Below are 27,176 nucleotides of genomic sequence, written 5' to 3' on the forward strand. Positions count from 1 at the left end.
GGAGGATGAACCTGAGGCTGTAGCAGATCAGGCTCATATTGTGTTGTTATGATTCAGAGGGTCCCGATCTTGGGGGTGTGAAGGAGGAACTGCTGGCTGCCTTTAGCAGCCACTGTGGGAGGTGGGCTTTTGCTCCCTGTCCTTGTTTTTTGAGAGGAATGAGTGTGAGCACAAAATGACTTAGGCAGCACCTCTTCCTCCATGTGGCCAAGAAAGAGCCATCAGGATCTTCATCTGCTCCCTCATTCCCACTAATACTTTGCAGTTGGTCTCATAAGAAACCAGTTTACTGATTGGTCCTTATCAGTGTTGGGATTAGGGAAAGGAAAGGTAGGTAGTCAGTTAGGATACAAATGCAGAGAGAACGATGACTTTTTGTGCCTTTTTGTGTGGCAAAATGGACAGAACCCTGGGCTGCAAGTCAGAAGACCTAGACTGAAGCTTAGTTTTTCAACTAAACTGAGTGATTTTAAGCATTTCGTTCATTTTTGTGCCTGAATGTCCCCATCTGTAATTGGGAGATAGTCATCTGTACCTTGATAACTTGAGATCTATTGCAAGGGCCAAAAAAAGAAATTAAGGATAGGTATGTCCCTTGAAGGAATCCCAAAGAGATTATTAGTAGTGATATTATGATAGGGTGAACATAAATATGATAGAGCTTGCAGTACCTTTGACTCAAGAAAAACTGTTTTATAATGCTAGGTTATATGGTTTACATTGAAAGGCTTGTTGGTTCCAGTGGACACACAGAGGCCACAATTTTTCAGACTATGCCCAGAAATACCTTGATTTGGCCCAGTTATAAAGGGAAGGACTCTGGGTATAGAATCCTGTCTTTCTTCTTTATTATCTACATGGCTTTGGATAAGTAATTTAGCTTCTTTGGGCATCAAAGGAATTGGGCAACATGATCTCTAAGTTGTCCAACTACCTTAAATACTATAATTCTTACTGTGTAACTTCCCTCTCTTTCCCTCTCTCTGTGCCCCCCCACCTCGGTCACCATCACCACCAAACTCTTCCCTCCCATATGAGTGAGGATTGTATGGCCCTCTGCTGCTTGGGAAACCAGTAAGGAGAAGGGAAGAGGGAATCCTGCAAAAGCCAGGTCTGCTTTCTCTGCTTCTCTCCTTTGTTAATGCCTTGGGATGTGCCCTCAGAGAAATAGAAATGAAGAAAGAGCCAGAGTTGTCTGATTGTAGATTTAGAATCAAGTAGCCCAATATTTTACATTGGAAGAAACTAAGGCTCCGAGGTGAAGAGGCTTGCTGAAGATCACATAGGCAGTACATAGTACAAGTAAGGGCAAATCCATCCCTCTTTCTCCTGTACCATGCTCTCCCATTAGAACTCAGGGAAAGAGAAAGGGAGTCTGTGTGGTAGTCATTGACACATTTCCTTAATCAGCTCTGTAGAGTTCAGGACCTTGGAGAACACTGAGGTAAGGAGAATTCAAGGAACCAGACATTAGCAGCTAAAAGAAAACACTCTGCATGGGTACCATTTATTGGTGACCTCCAACTCACCTCAATTTTGATATGCAAAGAGCAGCTCATTGTGCAATAAAATGGACAAAGCACTGGGCTGCAAGTCAAGAGACCCAGATTGAAGTTTAGCTTTTCAACTAATTTTAGTTGATTTTAGGCATTTCACTCATTTTTGTGCCTAAATGTCCCCATCTGTAATGAAGAGATATTCACCTACACCTTGATAATTTGAGATCTATTGCAAGGACCAAAAAAAAAAAAAAAAAAATTACGGATGAGAATGTGCCTTGAAGGAGTCCCAAAGAGATTATTATTAGTAGTGATATTATGTTTGGGGGAGGGTATTATTTAGTAGAGATTCATAGGATGTTTGAACTAAAAGAGATTTCAGAGATTACAGGGGAAAAAAATACTGGATTTGGAGTCAAAGAAACTGGTTTCAAATCTTGGTCCTACCCTTTGTGTGACTAAGCAAATCACATAAATTTTCTAGGACTCTATTTCTTCCATGTAAAATGAGAGGATTATAATAGCAGCTCTAACTCTATGATTCTTTGATTTTATTTCTCATTTTATATGTTGAGGAGATGGAAGACAAGAGAAGGGCATGGGCTTGGCCAAGAACACATAGCAAATGAGTAAAGACAGCTAAACTCAGATGGAGGCCAGGTATCCTGGGTCTAGTTCAAGGCTTTATTCTTCAATGATATTTTAGGGAGAACAACCTAAATTTTTCAGACTCTAGATTTGGAAGTACATCCTTCTCTGAGTCTCTGTCCCTTTATTTTTAAAAAGAAAAGGCTAAACCAAGGTCCCTTCCAGCTTTAAATCCTTAATCCTGCTCTAAATTACAAAATAATTCAAAACTAATGCACACAATCTAAACCCACAAGAAACAGGCAAAGAGTCTTTGTCAGGGAGAATACTAAAAGAGAAAGGAAATATTGAAAAATCAATCTGCCATCTCCTCTGTGCTCCACACCTTTATTGCCCCAACTTGCCAAGTGTCTCTGTCTCAAAGATTTTGCCCCTGGCCTCCAAGTCTGGCATCCCTCGGAGCTGGGGCATCCTGAGGCGTGAGCTAATTGCAAGAGTGTGCTTGTAACAGGCCGTCGCTGCTGCTGCAGCCGGGGCTTAGGGGAGACAAGAGGCCCCTTTTCTACAAGTCCGGAAAAAATATACATAAAGGTTGATGTGTTTTCAAATGGGTTTTTCTTTTGTTCCTCCCTTTTCCCCCTGTGAGTATTAACCTCAGGGACACTGTGGAAGAGTACAGCTTGTTGGAGCACCTGCTGGGGTCACGCTTAGTCATTAGCTTTTCGGTCAGTGCAGAATAAACCCCAATTCTAGGCTGAAGTGGAGGGGGGAGGGAAAAGAGGGAGAGAATGGAAAAAAAGAGGGACAGAGAGGAGAGGAGGAGAGAGAGAGACAGGGGAGGGAGGGAGAGGGGAGAAAGAAGAAGAGAGGGAGAGAGAGAGAGGAGAGAGAAATGAAAGAGAGAAAGGGGGAGAGAGGAAGAGAGAGAAGAGAGAAATGAGAGAGGGGGAGAGAAAGAGAGAGAGAGAAATGAAAGAGAGAAAGGGGGAGAGAAAGAGAGAAAGAGGGAGGGAGGAAGGAGAGAGAGAGAGAGACAGACAGAGAGAGAGAGAGAGAGAGAGAGAGAGAGAGAGAATATGTGTTTGCGCATATATGTCTGTCCCTCTCTCCTGGAAAGTATGTACATGCTCACTCCTTCAAAGTCACACTTTTTTCCTGCCTGACTTGTTCTTCCACAGCTATTCCATCTCCAGCTGTGGGGGCGTCAAAGAAGAAGATGAGATCAAGTTGAGGGGAAAAATTGTCTGATTTCTTTAGCCCATTGTTCCCAGACCCTTAGAAAGTGGTGACACACTGTGCGGTGGTGGTGTGGGTCCGGAGGGCCTGTTGGTCAGTGCAGCCAGAGTGGACTTTGGGAAGAGGGGCTGCCTGCTTCCTCCCCGTGCTCTGATTTGAGGGTCTTTTTGTTCTGGAGGCTAACCTCTGAGCCAAAAGAGAGCAGGGAGGGAAGGGAAGCAGGTACATCCTGAGCCTGGAAGTCCCTGAGCCTTGGGACCTTTGTCCATCAGCCATGTTTCTCTTCTTTCCTCAGAACCAAGCACCTCCTGGCCTCTACACAAAGACCCAGGACCCCACAAAGGCTCCCAACAGCCCAGATGTCTTAGAGATTCAGTTCAAGAAAGGTATGTCTATATAAGTTTGACTCTATAAATCCCTCGGGTCTGATTCATTCAAATCAACCCCCCCCCTTTCATCATTCTTGAGGAAGCGTTGCTTCCTCTCTCTCCGGCTTTCTGAAAGCCACGGTTCGGATGAGGTTTTCCCTGAATAACTTTTTCCCATGTCTGCTTCACTTGACATTTGAAGTCACATATGTGATAAAGAAGGGAAGCAATTTCCTCAGCTACTTTCCCAGAGCCCCAAACAAACCAAACTCTTCAGTTCTAGGCCTCTAACCAGTCGCTGCTAATTAGCACAGCATGATTGTAAAGGACCAGTTCTCTCTTCCCATCTTTGGTCAACCAAAGGATGCTTCTTCATTCCTGACATGTAAGCTGAATCCCAGCAACACAAATGACTGCTATAAGTGAACATTATCACAAAAACACCCGTGTGTGGGATCACATTTGTGCTGGGTGTCAAGAGTGCAAAGACATAAGAGACACAGTCCCTGCCCTTGAGGAGACATAGAATAAAAATGTAAAAAGATAAGTATAATACAAGAAAGTGTGTGATAAAGGCCCAAAGAATACAGAGGCTGAGTACCATCGGAGTTGGGGAGAGAGGCATTAATGAGTTAGGGAAAGCTGGGGAAACTTGAACTTCTTGTTGAAGGTAAGTGGGACTTACATTAATAGAGAGGAAAGAGGGACATCGGGGGAATTTCCTTGAGCAAAAACTCAGGGGTAGGAATTTTAACGGCGTATTTGAGGGCACATAAATAGTCCAGTTCGGCTAAAATGTTTATCTTCCTTCATAAAGAGAGAGAGTCAGAGGTTAGGACCAAATTATAAGCAGCTTTGAACATTCAGTTCCATACTATTCTAATGGACAATAGAAAATCCTTGAGAGTTTTGGTTTATAGGAGAAACTTGAATAAAGATGCAAAGACCTAGAATCAAATCCTTTCTCTGACACTTATTAACTTATTAACTATTAACTTGTTATATAACTGAGCATGAACAAATAAATAATCTCAGTTTCCTTATCTGTAAAAATGAAAGAGTTGAACAAACTGGTCTTTAAGGGCCCTTTTGCCTATTTGTCTTTGATCCTATGTTTAGAACTGTGTTTTGGATTAAAGGAGGAAAAATCTAGAGCTGGGAAGAGTAGTGATTCAGTAATCCAGGAGAGATTGATGAATCTGTCTTACTCTGGCTTCCAGTTCATTGGAATCTCATGATTGTTAGTCTTTTTCAGTTGAGGATGAGGAGGGATGGCACAGTGAAAATAGTGCTAGTAAAATATAAAAGGATTTGCAAATCTAACGCCCTTCATCAATGTTAACTTTTATTATTATTTTTAGTCAGAGGATGTGGCTTAAAATCCTGGTTTTGCTATTTAACTATCTGTGTAATCTTGAACAAGTCACACATCCTCTCTAGGACTCAGTTTCCTCATCTGTAAAATGAAAAGACTGGACTAGATAGACTCTAGCGGACTTTCCAGCTCTATGATCTCCTAGGGATCTTAGAATTCTATGAAGAGAGGTGGGAAGTGATTCTCCTTTGGGGTAACCATCCCTTTCCTATGTCAGCTTCCTCTTCTTTATGTCTTCTTCCACAGCCAGGGATTGTTGGTTCAGACTTTGACCTGAAGTATCCCCTCAGAGATAGTGGAGATTTGGGCATCTAGGTCCATCTTCATCCCCTTCACCTGCTTCCAACCTTTTAATCATAGGTGATTCTGGGGTCAAGGGCACTTGGCCATTGTTAATACCTTCACTAATAACTTAAACCCTGACCAGTGTGGAGCCAGGATTTTTTTCTGATCCTAAATGTGATAGTGGCTCTGTGCTCTGGTACTAAAAGAAATGGGTCTTGAATTTTCTCCTTCAGGACTCTAAAAATGGGACTTAACTCTATTCCTTGACCTCCGGCTGATGTTCTGGGTCTCACAGTCATTTACTTTGTGGTCTGATTGTCCCCTAGATCATGGATTTCTGGATTTTGAGCTGAAAGAGATGGTAGATGTCATCTATTTCAACATCCTTGCTTTGATGAGGCCCAGAGAAGGGAATGACTTGTTCAGTGTCCCACAAAGCTGGAGAACTGAGATTTGAGCCCAGGTCTAGCAAGCCTTTTTTCCAAGTCCAAGCAGCCCTTTTTCTTCCTCAAGTTTCATCTTTCTTGGTCTCTTCTGAGATGCTCTGTGTAGGGTATTATACCCATTGACCAAATCCTTAGCTGGAAATGGATCTTTGTGGTCCAGGTAAGCATGTGAGTGACTTGACATGCAAAAGAGACCCAGATCACAGCATCTTTAATAAGAAGTTGGGCAATCTACAGTAGCAAGAGAAAAAAGGGCTGGGCCCAGAACAGGAAAGGGTTTCAGCTACAAATATGACAATTTGACCAGTACGTCTTAGAGTGGATGCCAGAGAGAGAGAGAGAGAGAGAGACAGAGAGACAGAGAGACAGAGAATAAGCGAGCAAGAGAGAGACAGTGAGAAAGAGAGACAGACAAACAGAAACAGACAGAGATAGACAGAGAGAAAGAGAGAGACAGAGACAGAAAAGAAACAGAGAAAAGGAAGAGAAGGACAGGAGAGGATAGGAAAGGAGAGAAGAGAGCAGAGAAAGAGGAGAGAGGAGAGAGACGAGACTCAATCCATTTTAATGACTTTGGGAGCGTCTGGAAAAAAAATAGAGGGGAAAAAAGCCCCTCCCTCTCTATTCCCCATTCATTCCCTAGTTAATTTATTTGAAGTTTTAATCTAATTATTAACTATTTTAAAGGATAAGCTGCTTTCTCCAACAGCAGCCCCAACAATGTCTCTTCTCCACCCGGGTGGACCCCATCCAATGCCCTGGCTAAGGATGATAATAGAAAAGGAGAGGCAGAGAAAGGGGATGGAGGGAGGCGGGGGGCGGTGAGGAGGGCTTAAGGTTCATTATTGGCCAGACTTACATTTAATAGCAATTTACAACCGAGTTATAAAACCCCTGGAAATGGGGGTTAAGAATGGCGATGCTGACAGACCCTTCAGTGTCGCCACGCTAGCAGGCGCCTCAGTAATAAAGACTCCAAAGAAGGCTATTGAGGCCTGATTGGCAACTGATAGCTCGCTACATGGTAATGAGACGGGCAGATGGAAGGGAGATTAGGCTCCAACTTTGAACGGCTTTTCTTTGTCACAGCTACAGCCCTCTTGTTAGCCTCCTAATACATTTATTGCTCACTTCACACTGCTCAAGAAAATGCCCCTTTTCTATTCAAAGTCAACCCCTAACCCACCCACCCACACCCCCCCTCCTCTGCCCCGCTCCACACCCCCCATCCCTCCGCTGCTACCACCCCCACTGCCTGTCTTCTCTCCCTCCCTCCCTCCTAGCTCCCCTCATTTTTTAGAGACCATTATAATTAATTCATGGGAGACCCTGCCATTCCAGCCAGTTCCGTCCTGCCATTGGTCAGTGGGGGAGCCATTCCGTGCCCATCAGGCTGATAACTGGGACCCTGTGTGGGGTGTGGGCAGGGGGAGGGGATCAGATCATTGGTCCAACAGACGTTGCAGGGGGCTGTGTGTGTGTGTATGTGTGTGTGTGTGTGTTGGGCCGTACCTCCGCAGCGGTCCAGCCCCCCACTAACTGGTGGGACAGAAGGTGCTCTGGTGGTAAGACAATGGTGGAGCGTGAAATTCAATTAGTTCAGGGCCTGGTTGCAATTTCACAGCCCCTAAATGCAAAAGGGAAAAAAAGAATGGGAGGGGGGTGGAGAGTTTTTATTACATTTTCTCTTTCATTCCAGGGGCTTTCCAGCCCCTCTTTTCCCCCAGTGGCCACAACCTGCACATGGCTTTTTAAGAAGTTATTTGGAGTCCATATCTGTCACATCCATTTAAGGCGTTGCTGATGACCAGGAGAGGGACATGGTGGATAGGTCGGGTGGCCGGCCCCTTTCCCCTGTTCTCTCAGCTTCCTTCCTGGCCGCCCCACTTCCTTACCATCTGTACCTTTGCCTCCCCCAGGTGTTCCCGTGCAGGTGACCAATGTTAAGGATGGCACATGCCACCGTACAGCCTTGGAGCTCTTTCTCTACCTGAATGAAATTGCGTAAGTGCTGCTTTTGACCTCTTGCTTCTTCCCAGATCATATTCCTTTCCTCCCTCTCATTCTCAAGACATCTCCAGAACACACTCCACCCCTTTGGGCCCCTGGTGAGTAAATGAGAAACTCTTAGGAAAGAAAGTTTGGACCAAGAAAAAGGTTCCTGAGGACAGCTCCATTTTCAAAGCCCTGAACTTGGGACATGAGGGGACAGAGATTCTCTTCTCTATTCCTGAGCTGCAGCCTGAAGCTTTTGTGCAGTGGAAAGAGTACAGAATTTGGGGTCAGAAAACTTGGGTTCAGATTCTGGTTCTACCATTACATAGCCATGTGATCTTGGGCAAGATGTTATTAATCTTCCTGGGCTCCAGTTACTAATCTGCAAAATGAGAGGATTGGACTATATGGCCTTAAACTCTCAATCTGTGGTTTATATTTGCTCTTGTGTTGTTTTTCCTATTTCCTATTTTCATGTCTATTACTCCATTTGGGGTATTCTTGGAAGAGATACTGAAATGCTTGTCAATTCCCTCTCCAGTTCATTTTACAGATGAGGAAACCGAGGCAAACAGGGTTAAGTGACTTTCCCAGGGTCACACAACTAGTGAGTGTCTGAGGCCAGATTTGTACTCAGGAAGATAAATCCTCCTGACTTCAAACCCGGCTCTGTCCACTGTGCCTCCTCACTCCTTCATAATCCCCATACATAGTCATAGGCTTATAGACACTTAAGGGTATTACGGATGGAAGGGACTTTAAAGCTCACCTCACTCAACCTCATCATTTTATTGCTAGGGAAACTGAAGCACACGAAGAAAGTAATTTTCCCAAGATGTTACACGCTAAGCCCAGGACTATAACTCAAGGCTAAATTGCCCATTCTGTACCACAACACAGCTCTATTGTCTGCAACATTACTGTCCTGCACAGGCTACTAAAATCCCTTTCCTTTAATTCCCATTCTAGAAAGGTGAGGGACATTGGGCAATATTCCTAATCCACAGAAGTCCATCAGTTTGGCAGTCTCTAGCACAATCCCTTGTCTTGTTACTGTATTAATCGAGCTTTTGTCCTCTGACACAGTGGAGAATATGCATGCTCATTTTGCTGGCTTTGGCTTTTTTGAAAGATATACCAAAATGGAAGTTAGCCATTTTTATATGGCCTTAAGTAGTCAAAGCTGCTTTTCATACTCCCTGCCCTGATCAGTTCTTTTTTTTTTTTTAATAACTTTTTATTGATAGAACCCATGCCAGGGTAATTTTTTACAGCATTATCCCTTGCACTCACTTCTGTTCCGATTTTTCTCCTCTCTCCCTCCACCCTCTCCCTCAGATGGCAAGCAGTCCTTTACGTGTTAAATAGGTTACAGTATATCCTAGATACAATATATGTGTGCAGAACCGAACAGTTCTCTTGTTGCACAGGGAGAATTGGATTCAGAAGGTATAAATAATCCGAGAAGAAAAACAGAAATGCAAGCAGTTTACATTCATTTCCCAGTGTTCTTTCTTTGGGTGTAGCTGCTTCTGTCCATCCTTGATCGATTGAAACTGAATTAGCTCTCTTTATCAAAGAGATCCACTTCCATCAGAATACATCCTCAAACAGTATTGTCGTTGAGGAATATAATGATCTCCTGGTTCTGCTCATTTCACTTAGCACCCTGATCAGTTCTGAACCCCTGGTTGATAACCAGAGATAGGAGCTTCCTTTCATAGGTCAGAATTTCTGATACAGCCAAAGGACCTTCCTTTCAAGAGGATAGGTGATGGAGAGATATGGTTTAAATAGGATGTCTGGGCAAAGGACCACTTGCAATTAAACTTGGTTTAAATTTAGATCAGCCTAAACTGCACATGCCCTGCAGCATATTTTCTTTACTCTGAGATCAAATACCAGATATATTCCCAGGCCCAAGGGTGATTTGTGCAAATTCAGGAACTCTGTAATGATTTTCACCCAGAGCCACAACCACAACACTTCTCCAGTTTAACAGGTCCTGGGATCTTCTAGGGAAATGGGCTAGAGCTACCAAATTATCAAGTATTGAACAGAGCCAGTCAGTTGAATTGGATAAACTCAACATTTGTTTTTTATGTATTCTAATTTTTTTTCCTGAGGCAATTGGGGTTAAGTGACTTGCCCAGGGTCACGCAGCCAGGAAGTGTTCAGTGTTTGAGACTGAATTTGAACTCAGATCCTCCTGACTTCAGGACCAGTGCTCTATCCACTATGTCAACAAATGAGTATGAACCTAATATCCCAGAGAGAGCAGCCCTCATATATGATAATACCTTCCAAGTTCTGAAATGCCCTTGGGTTTTCATATTATTGTCTTCTGAGGAAAGACTACGAGACTTCATGTTTGTTAATTTCTTTAGTCCTGGCAAGACATTGTGGTTAGTGATCTGGATCCTAGTCCCACATTTACTGCTAATTCTCTGTGGTCTTTGACAAAATATTTTCTTCATGAACTCAGACGGCACAGCTAAGAGTTGTTCTAAGGTGAAAGTAGAATAGTGTCTGTAAAGTACTTTGTAAGTTTTACTATGTAAATGTCAGTTGATATTATTGTAATCATCAATAGATGAAAATTATAGGTAAATATAAGCTTCCAACCCATTAGAGCTATCCAAAATGGAATGGGATACCACAGAAGGTAATAAGGCTCCCATCAGTAGAGATCTTCCAAAGGAACCTCTTGCAGGGGTTGTTGAAGAGGACCATAGAGTTTAGGTATGAGTTGGACTAGATGATCTCTGTGATTTCTTTCAATTCTGTGATTCTGTAATTCTATGATATTATCTCCCTCCTCTCTCTGTGCCTCAATTTCCTCTCTTGGAAAAGAAAGAATTTTGTTTACATCAAAGTTAAAATTCTCTTCCAAATCCATGATTTCAGTAACTTCATTTTATCAGCCAGCTCTTCCAAGAGAAGGAGCAAAGGGCAAGAATGGGTACCAGTAATCTTCTTCATGAAAATCACATAGCAAACACATAATTAGCACTTAATAAGTGTTTTCCTTCATTCATTCACGTCCTCTGACATGGCGACACAAATCCCAACTGACCCTGAGGTCACTGGAGCCAAGGGAGACAAGACCATCCCAAAGCACTGATGGAGCTGAGAAACATGGTTGGAGTCCCTTGTATCTTTCTGAAAGCTGGGATTCCTCTCTTTCACAGGGAGCCTGTGTATCTAATCCCTGACATCATCTCCCCTGCTTCTTTCTCAACAGGGGCAAGCACGGGGTCGGCCGAATTGACATTGTGGAGAACCGCTTCATTGGGATGAAGTCCAGAGGTAAGCTTGCCTCCAGAATGCCTTCAAAGCACATGCTCTGGGTGGCTTCAGCTGCACTTGACACAACATGTACAGCCCAGAGGTTCAAATATGATGACCGATCTATTATCCCTTGGGTTGGAGGACAGGCAGCATAGAAAATCTGTGGTCAGACCCTGGAAAGGGGCCCCTTGGGAGAGCAGCAGAGAAGAGCTTGTGCTAAAATTTAGGTTCTTTGTGATTTTTTTTGAGAGGTAGGCTAATTAACATCATGAATAAAAATAAGGACTGGACCTCTGATTTCAATGGGAGAGGAAATCCCCAAGTGAGGAAATGTCCTCAACAATGCAGGTTGGTATTTCTTCTCTAGTGGTAATAGCAGTAGTGATGATGATGATGATGATGGTGATGGTGGTGGTGGTGATAATACCAGGAAGTGGTAACCATTCTCAATTGATACCTCACGTTAAAGAATTTTAAATCAACTAATGCAAGAAATTTAGAGGGCCAGCAGCTGGGTAGAACCTGAGAAAAAAATAGTCTCTGAACTCAAAGAGTTTCTTCTCTATTGGAGGGAAACAACTTTCATATAAATAAATGAATGAATGAATACATAAATAAATACACAAAGTAATTTTGCAAAGAGCAAGAGATGTCATGACACATTCAGGAACCTTGCTAGAATATAGAGCAAATGATAGGGGGGTCCGTACAATAAATCTGGGAAGATAGAACCAGTTTGTGAAGATTTTTAAACAGTAAACAAAAGAATTTATATTTTATTCTAGAGGCAATAGGGAAGCATGTTTATAGTAGCCGCAATTTAGGGATTCAGGACTACTAGCCAGAGTATAGAGCTAGCGTACTAGACTGGCTTTTGTTCATATAATTAGTGTGCTGTTGATCCAGGCCTAAGGTAATAGAGCTTTGGAACAGGACTCTTCTCACTAGGTCAGCTAGTAAGGTGACTCACTGCCTTGACCAAAGCCAAAATGTTACTTAGATGTGTTCTCCCAGAGCCCCAGAGAGATGACAGGGTGGAACCAGGTGTTCTAGCTGGAGGATCAGAGCTTGTGTGGTCAGCCTCTCCACTATCCTCTCAGGGGCCCAACTCCCATTTGGGGGCGGGAGCGAGCAGGCCCCTTTCATGTCTCCATGAAAAGACAGAAAGGGGTGATTTCTTGGTCATTAAAGGTTTCATTCAAATGGCTAATTCACAGCCTCTTTTGAGAGTCTCGAATACTAATCGGACCAGGGGTTGGCGCTGTCAGTTTGTATGGAGCTGCCTTGTGAGGAGGGTGAAGGGGGACTAGGGGTTGCTCCTAGAGAAACACAGAACTGTGGGGGACAGAGTTTCCCAGGGATAGAGGAAACTTATCTCCCCATCTTGCCTTCTCATAACTGGGCCAGCTCCATTTCTGATGAAGTCATGGAAGCATAATATGTAGGGAGCAATGGGTTGTGATACCATCCCTAGTACCCCTTAGTGAATTTCCTTATGATTCTGCCATCTGTGTCTTTATCTAAACTCTTCCTAAACCTCTTGTATTTTTACCCAGATTCATTGTCTGGTCTCAAGCAAATTATTTAGCTTTTCCGGGACTAGTTTCCCCATTTGTAAAAGCATCATTGAGTTCCCTTTCTAAGATTCTAGGATGCTGAGATTCTGTGTCATCTCTGAATCTGCCTGAAAAGGAACAGGTTCCTAGCAGAAACTCCAGCCCATCAGTATACTCTTTCACTGGCAGTACTCTGCATTTCTAGAAATCCCCATTTCTGGGGGTGAGAATAGCAAACTATATAGAGTTGAAATTAGCGACTAAGTTAAAAGTTTTGGGGTAATTGTATTTCGGACTCCCTCTGATCAGCCTAGGGAGCTGGTAACACCCACCACCGACCTGTTCTATGCAGAGATTGTGGCTGTTTTTCCTAAGCTCCAAGGACATGTAAGAGGAAGGGGAATCACAGAATCATAAAATCTCAAAGTTGAAAATGAATTCAGTGGCCTCTTAGTCCAACTAGATCTAAATAGGAACATCCCTATAATATCCCAACCTTTGCTTGAAGACCTGCAGGAAAAGAGAATGCACTGCTTCCCAAGGCAGTCCATCTGACTACTGGGGGGTATCCTTTTTCTTATAGAAAGACTAAATGTGCCTCTCTGAACTTCTTCCCACTGTTCCTAGTTCTCTTAAGAGCCAAGTAGAATAAGCCCAATCTCTTTTCAGCCCTTCTGGCATTTGAAAACAACTATCCAGTTCCTCCAAGCCTTCACTGGGCTTCACATCTCTTCAAACATATTTCATATGTCATGTCTCCAGTCCTTTCATCATTTATTCAGCAAGTTTTTATTAAATATCTGTCATGTGCTAAGCACTGTGCAGATTACTGGGGATACGAAAATAAAGCAATCCCTGCCCTCTGGGAGTTTATCTTCTCCTTGTTCTCTGTTCTCCTTGGGCTCCAGAGAAGAGATGTTGACTACATTGGGGGTTCTGAAAACCTCAGGTGTCAGTTGTTTGAGTTAAAGACATTGTTCCTATCAATATAATATAGGAATATGGAAAATGTAGCTAAAGGTGGAGTTGTTTGGGAAGGGCTTAGAATGCTGTTAGACCTAGTGTTGTCTCAATCATCCTACGGAGAACTGATAGAAGCTGCTCCCTGGTGTCTCTGGGCTTTCTTGTCCCTTTGTTGGGCTTTAAGGGGCTGCTTCTTCCTGACAGCACCTGTGCCAGTAATAGCTAGCCTGATATATATAAATACTTCCAGGTTTATCCAACACTTGAAGTATGTTATGTCATTTGATTTGATCCTACTCCCACCTTCCTCCACTCTGGAGTTCTGATGCAGTATCCTGACAATTGGTTGCTATACTACTGCTGTGGGTGGTTCCGAATGAAAAGATCACTTTCATTTAGTCAGTAAATACTAGGCTCCTACTGCATTCTAGGCATTGGGATTAGCACTGGGGTATATAAGTACAAAAGACAATCCTATTCTCAGGAAATTCACAGTCTAAATGCAGAGATCACATGCAAACAACTAATATACTTTCCCAACCATTCTTCTACCTGCTTCTCAGAACAAACCTTGTGGGATGGGCTAAGCAGGGGCCATTAGCCCCATTTTCTAGACAGAGAAAACTGAGGCTTCATAGAAGGTCAAGATCACACAGCAACTTAATGTCTAATCCGAGACATGAACTTGAGTCTTCTTGCTCACCTTGTATACTCAGAATCCAAGAAGTGAAAGTTGCCAGGCACCTCAGAGATCATCTCCTTGATACTTGACCCTGACCCTTGGGATTTATTCAAAATTGAGAGGATGCAGGAATAGGCACTGAGAAAGTAGTGCTTTCTCTCTTCCTCCCCATCCATACCATTAGGATCCAAGAGCTAAGGACCACTATTGGGGTGAAAAATAAACATTTTTAAACCCTGTACATCATTAGCAGGGTTGCCTATTTGAGTTGCAGTGATGCATTGGGATGATGGTGGCAGAAATCAAGGAAATCATATTGTGCTTAATGGAGAGACATGTAGCATTAGCAAGGGTGTTAAGTTCCTTCTAAGTCTCATCAGGATGAAGTGCCTTAAGCAGACCATCCTGACTCCTCTATTAGCTCCTCTCTGCCTCTTCACACAGTTTCAGCAAATACCTCTCCCCATCCTAAATTTTCCTCAAGCAGTAGATCTCAAAATATGATCTCATGACCCTCTTGTTGCTCAGGTGTGTTTCAGTCATGTCCAACTCTTCATGACCCTTTGGGGCTTTATTGACAGAGAAACTTGGAGTGGTTTGCCATTTCTTTCTCCAGCTCATTTTACAGATGAGGAAACTGAGACAAATGGGATTAAAAGATTTGCCTGGAGTCACACAGCCAATAATTGTCTAAGGTCCCATTTGAATTCAAGTCTTCTTGACTTTCTGACTCCAAGCCAGGTGCTCTAGCCACCGTGCCACCTAACTGTCCTGAGGTCAAAGACCCTTTCAGAGGTCTTCACGGTCAAAGCTATTTTCATCATAATCCTGAAATGGTTTAATTTCTAATAACAGAAAATGATACTAAATATAATACAAAAACAAAAGCTCTTTGGAAGGGGGTCCTCAATAATTTTTAGGACTATAAAAGAGTTCTGAGAACAAAACATTTGAGGCTCTCTGCTTAATTTATACTTTGTCTACTCCTTAGGAACTCACAGTCTTGGTCTCATGAGTACTCATCTCCAAGCCATTTAGTTTATCATCCTGAGACAGCTGCTACTCAGCCAGCCATGAAGGCTAGTGCTGTAGCAAGGCCAACAAGAGCTGCCCAGTTTAGTTCAAATCAATTATATCTATTTCTATCTGTGGCTGATAGTCTTGTACCCAGTATACACTTAATCAGTTAATTGCTGAATTGCTTTGAGTCAAATATTGGACCCAGGCCACAGCCTGAGCTACTAACCTTGGTCCCAGGTGACCCCCTACATTCTGAGCCTTCAATCCCAATCACAAACTTAACCCTCTCCAGAATATGTGCTATTGCCCATGGGGGAAATAGCTAACATCTGTACAGTACTTTGCAAAATGCATTATATAATGTATTATCGCTTATGCTCTTCATATCAGCCCTGTGAGATTAGGTGCTACTATTATCCCCATTTTGCAGATGAGGAAACTGAGGCAGAGGAACATTAAATATCTTGTCTAAGTCATAAAGATAGTATGTGCTTGAGGAGGTCTTGTAGACTTCAGTAGCTAGACAAGTGTGGAAGGCTCAGTACATCTCATCAGACAGCTTGAAAATGCACACACTCAGAGCTTTAACTAGGATTTTTGCTCCCATACCAGTGACATGAAGCAGGCCCTCATTTGACTGGGGATAGAGGAGAAAGAATAGGGCATTGCCCCACAGTGGAGAGAGTGGAATGCCAGCATAAGACTGATGCCAGGGAGGTCACTGTTAATAGGGAATATCAGCTCAGTCCAGTCCATCATCCAGTAGCTTCCTATTTATTTTGCTCTGTTGTTTCTACAGTACTAAAGGCTTTTTTAATTTCCATCAGTCCCCACTAAATGTGGTAGCCTGGGAAAAGACTCCGATGCCTTTGCTATATTTATGTGTATGATTGGAAGGATCGAGAGTTTGAGAATGAATTAAATGCTATCATCCCTGTTTATACCCAGACCAATGTCACATACGTGTCCTGGTGTACAAAGAACCGTACGTTTTGTGAAACAATTACTGCGTATCACCCAGGAAACAGCTGCAATTTGGCATCAGGCAATGCAAGTCTTGCCCAACCTTTGTTAGCTTTTGCTTGGAAAGAGAAGAAAAAGGAGCCTTCATAAAAAAAGATTCATAAAGAGCATGGCGTACCCAACTTGTAACTGATCCTGAGAGAAAAGAACTCAAAACTGGAGGCTGGAAGGCCTGGAACTCACAGGGCAGGAAATCACTTTACTGTCTCCTCTTCTCTCTCCTCATGAGGGCTTCGGCTCCTTATCTTTAAAATGAGCAGGTTTAAACCAGGGATGCTTAACCTTTTTTGCATGATGGAATTTTTCAACAATCTTGTGAAGCCTATGGAGCTGTTCCTAGAATAATGTGATTTAAACCAACTATATTGAAACCAATGGGGCAGCCGGGTAGCGTGGCAGATATATGGCGCCAGCCCTGGAGTCCGAGAACCAGGAGGGCCTCAGGTACTTACTAGTTGTGTGCCTCTGAGCAAGTCCCTTACCCCACCTTTGCTTCACTTTTTTCTTCTATGAGATGAGTTGGAGGAGAAAGTGACAAACTACTCCAGTATCTTTGTCAAATGGTGACATGAAGTGTTGAAATGACTGAACAATTGAAACCAATTACTTTGAAATATAATTATCAAATGATTTTTTTTTAAAGTTTGTAGATCCTAGATTAAGAATCACTGGTCTGGATTATGTCCATAGTCCTTTCAATTCTATTTTCTGTGAAAGTAATTGGAAGACCTGAAGGCTACTGATGGTACTTCTGTGCATATGAGAAGGGAAGCAGAAAGCAAAAAAGGGGAGAAACTGAAGAGATAGCATTTTTTTTGGCTTTGTAGCTTTCTTTTTTTTCTCAAACTCTCCTGTATCCATGAGAAACAACCTAATTTAAAAATTCTGAGGAAGTTCCTGTCTAATTTGTAGCTGGCTAACAATGTGACTAATTAGCTGTCCCTTTTTCTCCTCTTCTCCCTTTGTTTTAGCCACATTAACATCTGATTAAGTGTCCCTTTATGTAGACCTGCCTTTTATTGCGGATAGGTTGCTTGTGGCCAATAATCACCCATTCCCAAGTGTGTACTGTCTCCCACTCCCAAGAACACCCCTAAGAAGAAACAGGATGATCAGTTTGTAAATGTGTCAGTGAAAGAAGAGGTCTAAGATACAGGATAGTGTGGGGGGCAGCTGTGGTTCCTCTGTACTTTCTGAAATGGATAGCTTGAAAGTTATCCACAATAGCAGAGAAGAAACAGGCAGGTTGGGTTACTTACCCACCCCATTCCCACAGTGGTGGGGACCACCCTTCCCTTCTAGATCAGGTTACTGGACTGAGTGTCCAGGGCCAAGAGGACATGTTTCCCAAACAAGGTCCAGCTACTTGCCATTCCTTGGAAGGGAAGGTTGCTCTGCAAGCATGGAATTTGGGCCAGCATTTTGAAAATGGAGAGCAAGATCGCTAACTACTATTAATTGATTTGTATGACTTTAGCCAAGCTCCTTCCTGCCTGTGGGTCTCAGTTTCCTTCTTTGTAATTAAACTAGGTGAATGGTCTCTGAGGTATGTTTCACAGTTCTAACACACTATGGAACATGGTTGAATATTGTTCCTATTACTTTCTGGCCTGAGAAATAGCTGAGAAATAGATTGGGAAGACAGGAACTAGTTTGAAGCTATTTTCACCTTAAAAAAACCCAATCCACTATCCTGTCTTTGCCAGCCTAGTTCCTTCCAAGGTAGCTAGCTAGCTAGCTAGCTAATTAGCAGATAAACTAGAAAGACCATAAATTAATGTGACTTTGCCTGATTCCAGCCGTGAAGAGGTTTTTATTAAGTGTAAGGTAATGAGAGAACTGGTTAATCGTCACTTACACTGAGGGCAGTGTCTAGATAAAGCTATTGTCCAGAACCTAACATGGGAAAAAAATTCATTTGTATTGATTTTACAAGGCTTGTAATTGAAAATTCATTAAAGACTGATGTCAAGGAGGGAAGAGAGAGGGGCTGGACAGTGGGCTTGTTTCTGGCTTTGCTTGGGGAGCTGATGGTCTCAGGAGCTGGACTCTTCCTTGTCCAAAGGTTCAGAATGAGGTCAGTGAGTTGCTGGGGGGACCCCTGACCATGGGGCTGCTGGTGACAGTGAGCTCAAGGCTCACTCGGCTGGGCCAGCAGGGGCGCAGAAGGTTGCAAATGGAGTTGCTTTCCTGAATATTGTGTCTTTTCACATCCTCATTATCAAATTATCTTTTTAACTCCGGAGGGGGGCTAATTAAGTGGAGTAAATGAAATCAGTGGGGGGAAAAGAAGAGACGGGGGAGAGAAGGGTTTGTGTTCTCTTCTGCTGCTGCTTGCTTTACTTTGTCTTTCCTTCCTCCCACCTTCCTCTCTTTCTCTTTTAAATTCTCCAGTTCCACCTTCCCTTCCCTTCTCTGTTCTGCCCCCTCTTCTCTCATTCCCTTCTGCACTTTCTGCTCTGAGATTTCCATCTTCTTCTTTGAATTTCTTCATTCCTTTGACTCACAGGCTCCTTCCCTATCACTTACTTTCTCTTCCTTTACCTTAAGGCAGTGCTAATCTCTCCCAGAGCAATCACACACACACCTGTCTCTTATCTGTCTCAGTCTCTGTCTGTCTCTCTCATACACACACACACACACACAGAGAGAGAGAGAGAGAGAGAGAGAGAGAGAGAGAGAGAGAGAGAGAGAGAGAGAGAGAGAGAGAGAGAGAGAGAGAGAGAGAGAGAGAGAAAGAGAAAGAGAGAAAGATCTGTTCTTACCCCTTGAGAATTGGATTCTTCCATGGCTCTTATGACTGAGATTGCTTGAATCAAAGTAAGGAAGACTATAAAGCAAGGTGTATGTATCAGGGGCTTAGGCTTGGCCTTTGTTCAACAGAGAAATCCCCCTGAATTGGATCCTGGTAGGAACTTAGTGCCCAGGTTAGGATTCCCCACCAGCCACCAGGACCCACCTGCCTTGCTGCTCCAGACACCCAGAGAGAAGGCACCCATCTCACTCTGTCCTCCCCACAGAGCCAACCCTGCCTCTCTTCCTTATCCCTCCATCGCTGCTTGACATGCTTTCATGCTCTGCCTGGCTACTCAAGGGGGGATAGGGGAGATACAAAGGAGCTACATTTCTCCTCCAGAAAACTCAGGCTCCCCACCTAGATTTTGTTTTGGATTTTGTTTTACCGTAACTCCAGACCACCACAGGATGGCAGGGTGGAGGTGGGAGTTCCTGGTGCTGGCATGGAGGCCCAAACTACCAACCCCCAATTGAATGGACAGATTCTAGTCAATACAAGGAAATTGCTCAATTGGCGCTAAACTGGCAGTAGCAGTTACAAATGAGGACATTTTAAGCAGAAACAGCTGTCTGTATCCCCACTCTTTCCCAGTCCACTCTCCTCCTCCCCTCCCCCCAGTCCCCTCCTCCACAGTAATTATGGTGTGATTGAAGGCCCTCTAGTCACAAATGCTGACACCCCTGTCTTTTTCCTGTAAACACGAAGAGATGAAAATAGACACTTGGAGACGCTTCGAGTGTCACTTTGAAGATGTCTGTTGTCTCCTCCACGGCGACACCAGAGGTTCAGCTGTCATCTCCTTCTTCTTTTTGCGCAGTGGTTTCATACGCTGACTGTCAAAAGCCCCAAATCTATAGTCTCTTAGCATCAGGTTTCTGTCATGGATTTTTTTTAAATTTATTTTTTTCCTAGAAGAAACACAGAGAAATCATCTGCAACCCACCTCCTGTGGAGAACAGAGGGGAGATCTTTTTTTTTTTTAATGTGTGCACGCATGCACACACACACACACACACACACATACACACACACAGAAGCAGCAGCTCCAAAAACAAGCTTTTTGATCAGTCACAATTAACTTTAACACCTTCTAAGGAAAGAAGTAGGAATATTAATTGTGCGGATATGTTTTGTACCTGACTTTTCTCCTTTTTGAATCTTCCCTCAAAGGCCCTGCTATTAGGAAAGGTACAATACGCATCCACCTCTGGAGACACTGTCTGCAGGCCCTTGGAGCTCCCAGCACTGCCCACTGGTCAGAGGAGAAGGGTTCCTCCTATGGGGGCAAGCCTGGAGGCCTCTTCCAGTCTCTTCCCTCTAGCCATTAACATCTGTGGGCAAAACATTCCCTTTCTCTTGCCTCCCTTTTCCTCTTTTGCCTCCCTTTTTTGGCTTGAGAATTCTTACTCAAAGGAAAAAAATTAAATTATGAAGATTCAGATGGAAATTTAGGCTTTCTCTCTTCGCTTCTGAGCTCTGAGCTTAGACCTAAGAACTCAGCTTCCTGGCTATTGGAACTGCTCAAACTGGGGTTTGGTCAGTAGCTCTGACAACAAGGAAATGAAACATCGGAATTATAGTAGAAAAAGTTCTGGACTTTAATCTCAGTTTTTGGTTCTAGCTTGATCACCTTGAATTTTTTTCCCTTTGTGGGCCTCAGTTTTTTCATCTGTAAAGTGTGAGGTTGAAATGTTGATCTTTAAGATCTCTTGCAGCTTTGCAATGCTGGGATCCACATAGCTAGTACAAGTTAACAGAAGCCAGAAACTGGGCCCAGAACCCCCTTGGAAGAGACATTTTCCCTGAAGAACTGGAAAAGCCTGAGTCTTGTGTACTTATTATATACTATCATTATATTCATTTGCTACATAGTAATAATAATAACATGTTATTGTTGCTATTATTCACAATAGCTGATATTTATATAATACCTTAGGATTGAACAAAGCTTTGCACATTAATGAGTTTGACTCTCACAAAAAGTCTGTGAAGTAGCTATTAAAGGTACTAACATCCTCATTTTACAGATTAGGTAACAGAGTTAGAAGGGTTAAATGACTTGCCCATGATCACACAACTAGTAAGTGTCAGAAGTGGGATTCAAATACAGCTCTCTGAAGATAGCCATAGTTTTCAAATTACTTTATTAGTTTTAAACCACAGCAATAACAATTCATCATTATCACTAGATTTCCTTCCCAATAGTCAAAGATTGCACCTTCCTTGATCAACAAAATCTGTTAGTAGAGTTAATGTATCAAGGTTTTAAAAATGCATTAATAGCAGTACCTTATCATTTATTGCTCTTTATACTTTTGGGGGGAGAACATATTTTCCCTTAAATATATTCTCTTACCTGATTCTCACAGAAATTCTGAGGTTGGTAAAATAGGGATTATAATTTCCATTGTATAGATTGGGAAACAGAGACCCTGAGAGGGACCGTGACTTGACTGTAATCTTAGAACCTTAGTCCAATGCTATGTAAATGCTATTACTGTTGTTCTTATTCTTATTGTTAATATGATAACATCAACTTTTTCCAAGGTGGTATTGTCTCCTACTTTTCAAGGTATTGTCACATACAGTATTGGATCTAAAGCAGAATTTTACCACATTTTATTACTGCCATAAGAGGCAGTGTTGTGAGTGAAAGAAACCATAGCCTAGCTCTGTGACATTGGGTCTCAGTTTCCTCATCTGTAAATAGAATCTGTAAATATTTATTTATTTTTCATTTATTTTTTGAGGCAATCAAGGTTAAGTGATTTGCCCAGGATCACTCAGCTAGTAAGTGTCAAGTATCTGAGACTAGATTTGAATTTAGGTTCTTCTGAGTCCAGGACTGATGCTTGAGGATCTTTAAGGACCATTCTAGTTCTTACATTCTGTGATTCTCAGAAGAGCTGCAACGTCCATTTCTCTGGGCTTTTTCATTTAAAACTCACAACTCTGTGTAGAAGAAACTATTCTTATTCCCATTTTATGGTATGGAAACTGAGGTTGAGAAAAGTTAAGTAACTTCCTCGGGATCACACAGTTTATATACATATTTAGAGCAAGATTTGAACTCACATCCAGGACTCCATCCATTATGCCTCCCATCATATGGTTGTATGTATGGAGAGAGAGACAGAGAGACAGAAACACAAAAAGAGACAGAGACAGAGAGAGAAAGAGAAAGAGAGAGACATATGCATATGTATGTGTGTGTGTGTGTGTGTGCGCATGCACTGAAGGCAGAAAGGTGATCCATTGGCACGTTGGTCTTGGAATGAAGAAGACTCATCTTTAAGAGTTGAAATCCAGCCTCAGCCACTTGCTGGCTGTGTGACCCTGAGCAAGTCACATAACCCTGTTTGCCTATAAATGAGCTGGAGAAGGAAATGGCAAATCACTCAGTATCTTTGCCAAGAAAACTCTGAATAGGGGTCACCAAGAGCCGAACATGACTGAACAACAACGTGCACATTATATGCGTTTATATCTATGTATTTTCTCCTGCCCATCCCCTTCTCCTTTTCAGAGGAAGCAGAGGGGAGGAAGGGATATTTGGGGCCCTGTATCCATGGGCCCATGCTCTACCATCACTCATTTAATTACAGGTTTTCAGCTGTAGACCAGTGGGCATGCTTTGGGGGGAGTAAAAGGGGGCTGCTCCAAAACCCTGTCATTTAGCATCGTCAGAGAGCCCCTTCAAAGAGGAAAATCTAGACATTTTCTCCACAAGGTGCGGAGTGGACTGTCTTGGCCCCAGCATGAGTATAATGACAGATGCATTTTGCAGCAAGCTGGGAGTGAATGGGTCCGACTGGCGTTTCTCTTGTCAGAGAAGTCATTATTTTTTTTGTCATTTGCTGACAGTTTGGGTTTCATGCGTTTGTGTCTTTTTTCTCTTTTTCCCCCTGCCTGGAAAAATGGCTAGGTATCTACGAGACCCCAGCGGGAACGATCCTCTACCATGCTCATTTAGACATTGAGGCTTTCACCATGGATCGAGAAGTGCGTAAAATCAAACAGGGCCTAGGCTTGAAATTCTCCGAATTGGTGTACAATGGTGCGTATGCCTTCCTCCTCCATTCTCCCCTGCTTTTGACTTCATTCAGACAAAATGGCTACCTTTCCTACAGGGGCCTGCCCTCCTCCCTCTTCCCAGCCCCCTCACACTCGGATTGCCTTTGCAACGTTCGATAGGTGGGTAGGGGCAAGATGAGGAATCTTGGTTGAGAGCTGTGGGCATTTGGGGAGGTTTAGAGATAAAGGTGGCAGTTTAGTTCGATGGAAAGCCTCAGATTTACCACTAATTTGCTGAGTCATTTTGAGTAAGCCATGTTTCTTCTTTAAGCCTCAGTTTCCTTTCTTTAAATTCAGTAGGTAAGACAGAATGATACCTGAGGTCTCCCTGCCAGATCTAGTATGCTAGATGTTCAAGATGTTGTGATTAGCATTTTAACATATATTGGATTACTTGCCATTTAGGGGAAGGAGTGGGGAGAAGGGAGGGAAAAATTTGGAGCACAAGATTTTTGTAAGGATGAAAATTATCCACGTACATGTTTTGAAAATGAAAAGCTTTGATGTTGTGATTAGGTTTCAGGAAAGGGAAAGGAGAACAATACCATTGATTGCCTTAGATATGAAGTTGGAATAAGGTTTTTCCTACTTGGAATTTGTATCTCTGCTCAAAGTTGGGGCAGCTCATCCTCTTGAGCCTCCAAGTAGTTTCAAGAATCCTTGTCTTTATCAAATGGGAATCAAAAAGATTGGGTAAATAGGAAAGGGGTAATGTATGTTGGAAAGAATGAGAGACAGGGTAGAGGGGGCTTTGGTCTTTGCCCTTCCCCAGAGCCTTGAATATTAAAACTGAGTGGGAAGACTGGGATTTAAGGGATCTGAAACTAATGAAAAAAATAACAAAATAGCATCCCTCCCCATCCACTAAGGAATAAGCTTAAAGAACTTGTACCCCAAGAAACTAAACATTAGAACCATAATTATCATAACTAAAAGGAACCTTGAAAACATAGAATAATCAATATGAAAGAGACTGAAACATAGAATGGTAGACCATCAATCACAGATTATTAGGTCTGGAAAGGACTTTAGAGATCATATTTCCCTTCTCATCTTATAGAGGAGAAATGGTTTGGAGAGAGTAGGGAACCCTCCCATATTCACACAGGTCTCCTGACCTACACTGTTGAGCCCTTTCCATTTCTTCATGCTTCTGGGCAAAAGGAAATAAAACGGAGTTCAATTGAAACTTGATTCAAAAAGATTTAAAGAAGTTCATGGATGAAGGTTCCAAAGTGTATCAGAGAAGCAAATTAATTTTAGTGTGACCTTATTTCCTTTCTGTGGACCTCACTTTCCTCATCTGTAAAATGGAGGTGTTGGATTAAATGAAAATAAAGTCTTTTCCAATCCTGCTCTTCTCCAGTTCTGTGATTCAGGATGTGTGGTACATCCCTAACCTGTGAAGCTGACATTCTCCAAACCACCCTTTGGTATCTCAGGAAGTCAGGAATTGACTCCTAGATCAGAGAGGAGGGTCAGTGACAGGATATTTTTAGGGCTGCCAAAAGTCTTTCCCTGTCACCACCTACCCCAAGGTATGACTGACAGAGAGCTTGTTTCTAGCTGTTCTTCTTTCTCCCCACTTTTGTTTTCTTTTAAAACCACATAATCATTGTAACTTATCTCAGAGTTTAAGGGGATTAGAGACTGCTAGTTGGGTTTATTTTCTTCTCATTGTTTGAAGGCAGCTTTGAAGCCCAGCACTCCCCTGTCTTAGCCTCCCCCCCCTCCTCCCAGGTATGGGCCAGGTGTTTAAATGCCATTGTCTCCCACCAACCTCGTTTGCTCCATGGGATTTAAATGTTGAAAGCTGGATTTTGGTTACAAAGTGGGACCGTCATTAAGGCAATTGGTGGGGAGTAGGGAGCAGGAATTGGAGGCGGGAGCACCTGGAGTTTGAAAAGCTGCTGAAAGAGTTTACAAGGGGGTGGGCGTGGATCCTCCTGACTTCCTTCCCTCCCTGATCCGCAACCCCTCCCTTCAAAACCTCCTTCGATCTGAGAAGTTAGGAGGAAGAATCATTCAATGAATTTTTAAATTTGGAAACTGAACTTAGAAGGGGCTCATCTAGCCTGAGTGACAGCTTCAGCTGGACCCCAGTGTCCCTAGTGCCTGGGGTCTTCTCCCTATTCTTCTTGAAGGTAGAGAGAGAAGCAGATAGTCCTTACCCTATAGAATAACTCATGCTTGGTGATTAGAAAGAGCTTCATGAGGATAATGGAAAGAATGGGGCATCAGGAAATCCAATCCTCCCTCTGACTCTGACTCACTGACCTTAAGGAAGTAATTTTATCTCCAGGCCTCAGTTTAACTCATCTGGTTAAAAAAAACAAAAAAAACAAGTCTGAATAAGAATTTCTAAAGTTCTGTCCAGCTCTCAGTCTAGAGTCACAAATAACGAGGGTGTCAGAGACTTCATACATAAAACTTTAGAACTAAAAGGAACCTTAAAATGAATTGAGTTTCACTCTCCTATTTTTGCAGATGAGAAAACAGAAACCTAGAGAGGTGAATTCTCCCAGTTCATACAGTTAGTGTTGGAACCAGCATTTAAACTCAGTTGTTCTGAAACCAAATGCAGTGATTTTCCTAACATACCATGTGGTCTTCCCAAATTCTGACATTCCATGGCTCTGGGTTTTGAATTGCTGTGATTTTGAGTTCAAACATCTCATCTTACCATTCATGGTATTCATCATAGGATTCCCTCCCTCCATTTTGCAGATGGGGAAACTGAGGTGCTGCTTAGTAAAAGGCTAAACAAATCCCACCCTAGTTCCATAGGCCTGATTCCAGGACTGTTCCATTAGCTCTGCCTATTTTTACCTGCTCAAAGGGTCACTGATGGGCTCATGATATGGGGTCCCCAAATACGGAAATGGTCTTACCTCCACTTATTTTAGATCTTGATAAGAGAAGTTATAAAAGGATGGGGAGTCAGTTCCCCTCAAAAAGCTGAAATTCAGCTAGTGACAAAATGTTTCTGTTATTTACTTGGGAGAGAATTGTTTGTGTGCATCAGTGCTGGGATACTTCTGTAGCTTTGACAATCTAACCAAGCTTTAAGATGGAAAACAGTGCAAATAATGTCAATTGTGGTAGCATGTGTATTAGGCTACATCCTTCTAAATTCCCTTGACTTCTCTAAGTTAGACAAGGCCCAATCCCCTCCCACCCACCCCCAATCTTCTCTCTACCCTAGCAACCCTTCTCAGCTTCTTTCTTCCCAGCTGGGCTTTAGGATGACACCTGCTTGGGAGAGATTGGAGAGATAAACATTGAGGCCAGTGGCCTTTGCAGACACTTAAAGACAGGCTCTTTCTCCTTGCCTCCCTATCTCCTGTGTTCATCTCTCTGCCTTTCTTCCAGGTCTGGGAACTTAATGGGCTAATTATCTCTAGTTAGTTAAAGGCCTGCTCCCAGGAAGGCCAGGAGTCACCTCCAGTGTAGCCCTGGCACTCTGTTTTGGATGCTTTGGGGTAGGAGGAGCAATGGGATCTGAGGACTTATTTGTCTACTCCTGTAGAGCAAGTGTGGAGTGATGGGAAGAGAATTTGAATGGAAATTATCTGTAAAATAAGCTAGATCAGGGCCTGGCAAGCTATGGCTCCCAAGCCAAATCCTGCCTGCTGCCTATTTTTGTATGGCCTGCAAGCAAGGAATGGTTGTTAGTTACACTTTAAAATTGAGTTGCATTTAACTTAATATGATAAATAAAGTTATAGTTTAAAATGCAAAAAATAATTGTTAGCTCACGGGCAGTTCAAAAAGAGGCAGTAGGCCAGATTTGGCCTGGGGACCATAGGACCAGATAATTTCTAATGCCCAGAATTCTGTGTCCTATCATTCTATGGTTCTAGGAGCTTCTCAGCCTCTAATTTCTAAGCACCTGCCCACAACATCCAATGGAAGTCAGGATGCTGACTTGAGCATGGTCTCCTACCCAATCTACCCTTCCTACCTTACAGGAAGGGA

The 27,176-nt window shown here is 42.8% G+C and overlaps 1 protein-coding gene across 1 annotated transcript in view; it reads left to right on the forward strand.

Annotated features, from left to right (window-relative positions):
• ASS1 (argininosuccinate synthase 1) overlaps positions 1 to 27,176 on the forward strand; it is a 72,589-nt gene that overhangs the window by 33,692 nt on the left and 11,721 nt on the right. Inside the window, exons 8-11 of the mRNA XM_051980198.1 lie at positions 3,619 to 3,709; positions 7,717 to 7,801; positions 11,037 to 11,101; positions 23,050 to 23,181. Coding sequence (XP_051836158.1) covers positions 3,619 to 3,709; positions 7,717 to 7,801; positions 11,037 to 11,101; positions 23,050 to 23,181 — 373 coding nt within the window. The remainder of the gene's footprint in view (positions 1 to 3,618; positions 3,710 to 7,716; positions 7,802 to 11,036; positions 11,102 to 23,049; positions 23,182 to 27,176) is intronic.

Source organism: Antechinus flavipes, chromosome 2, assembly GCF_016432865.1.
Source record: "Antechinus flavipes isolate AdamAnt ecotype Samford, QLD, Australia chromosome 2, AdamAnt_v2, whole genome shotgun sequence".
NCBI classification, from domain to species: Eukaryota; Metazoa; Chordata; class Mammalia; order Dasyuromorphia; family Dasyuridae; genus Antechinus; species Antechinus flavipes.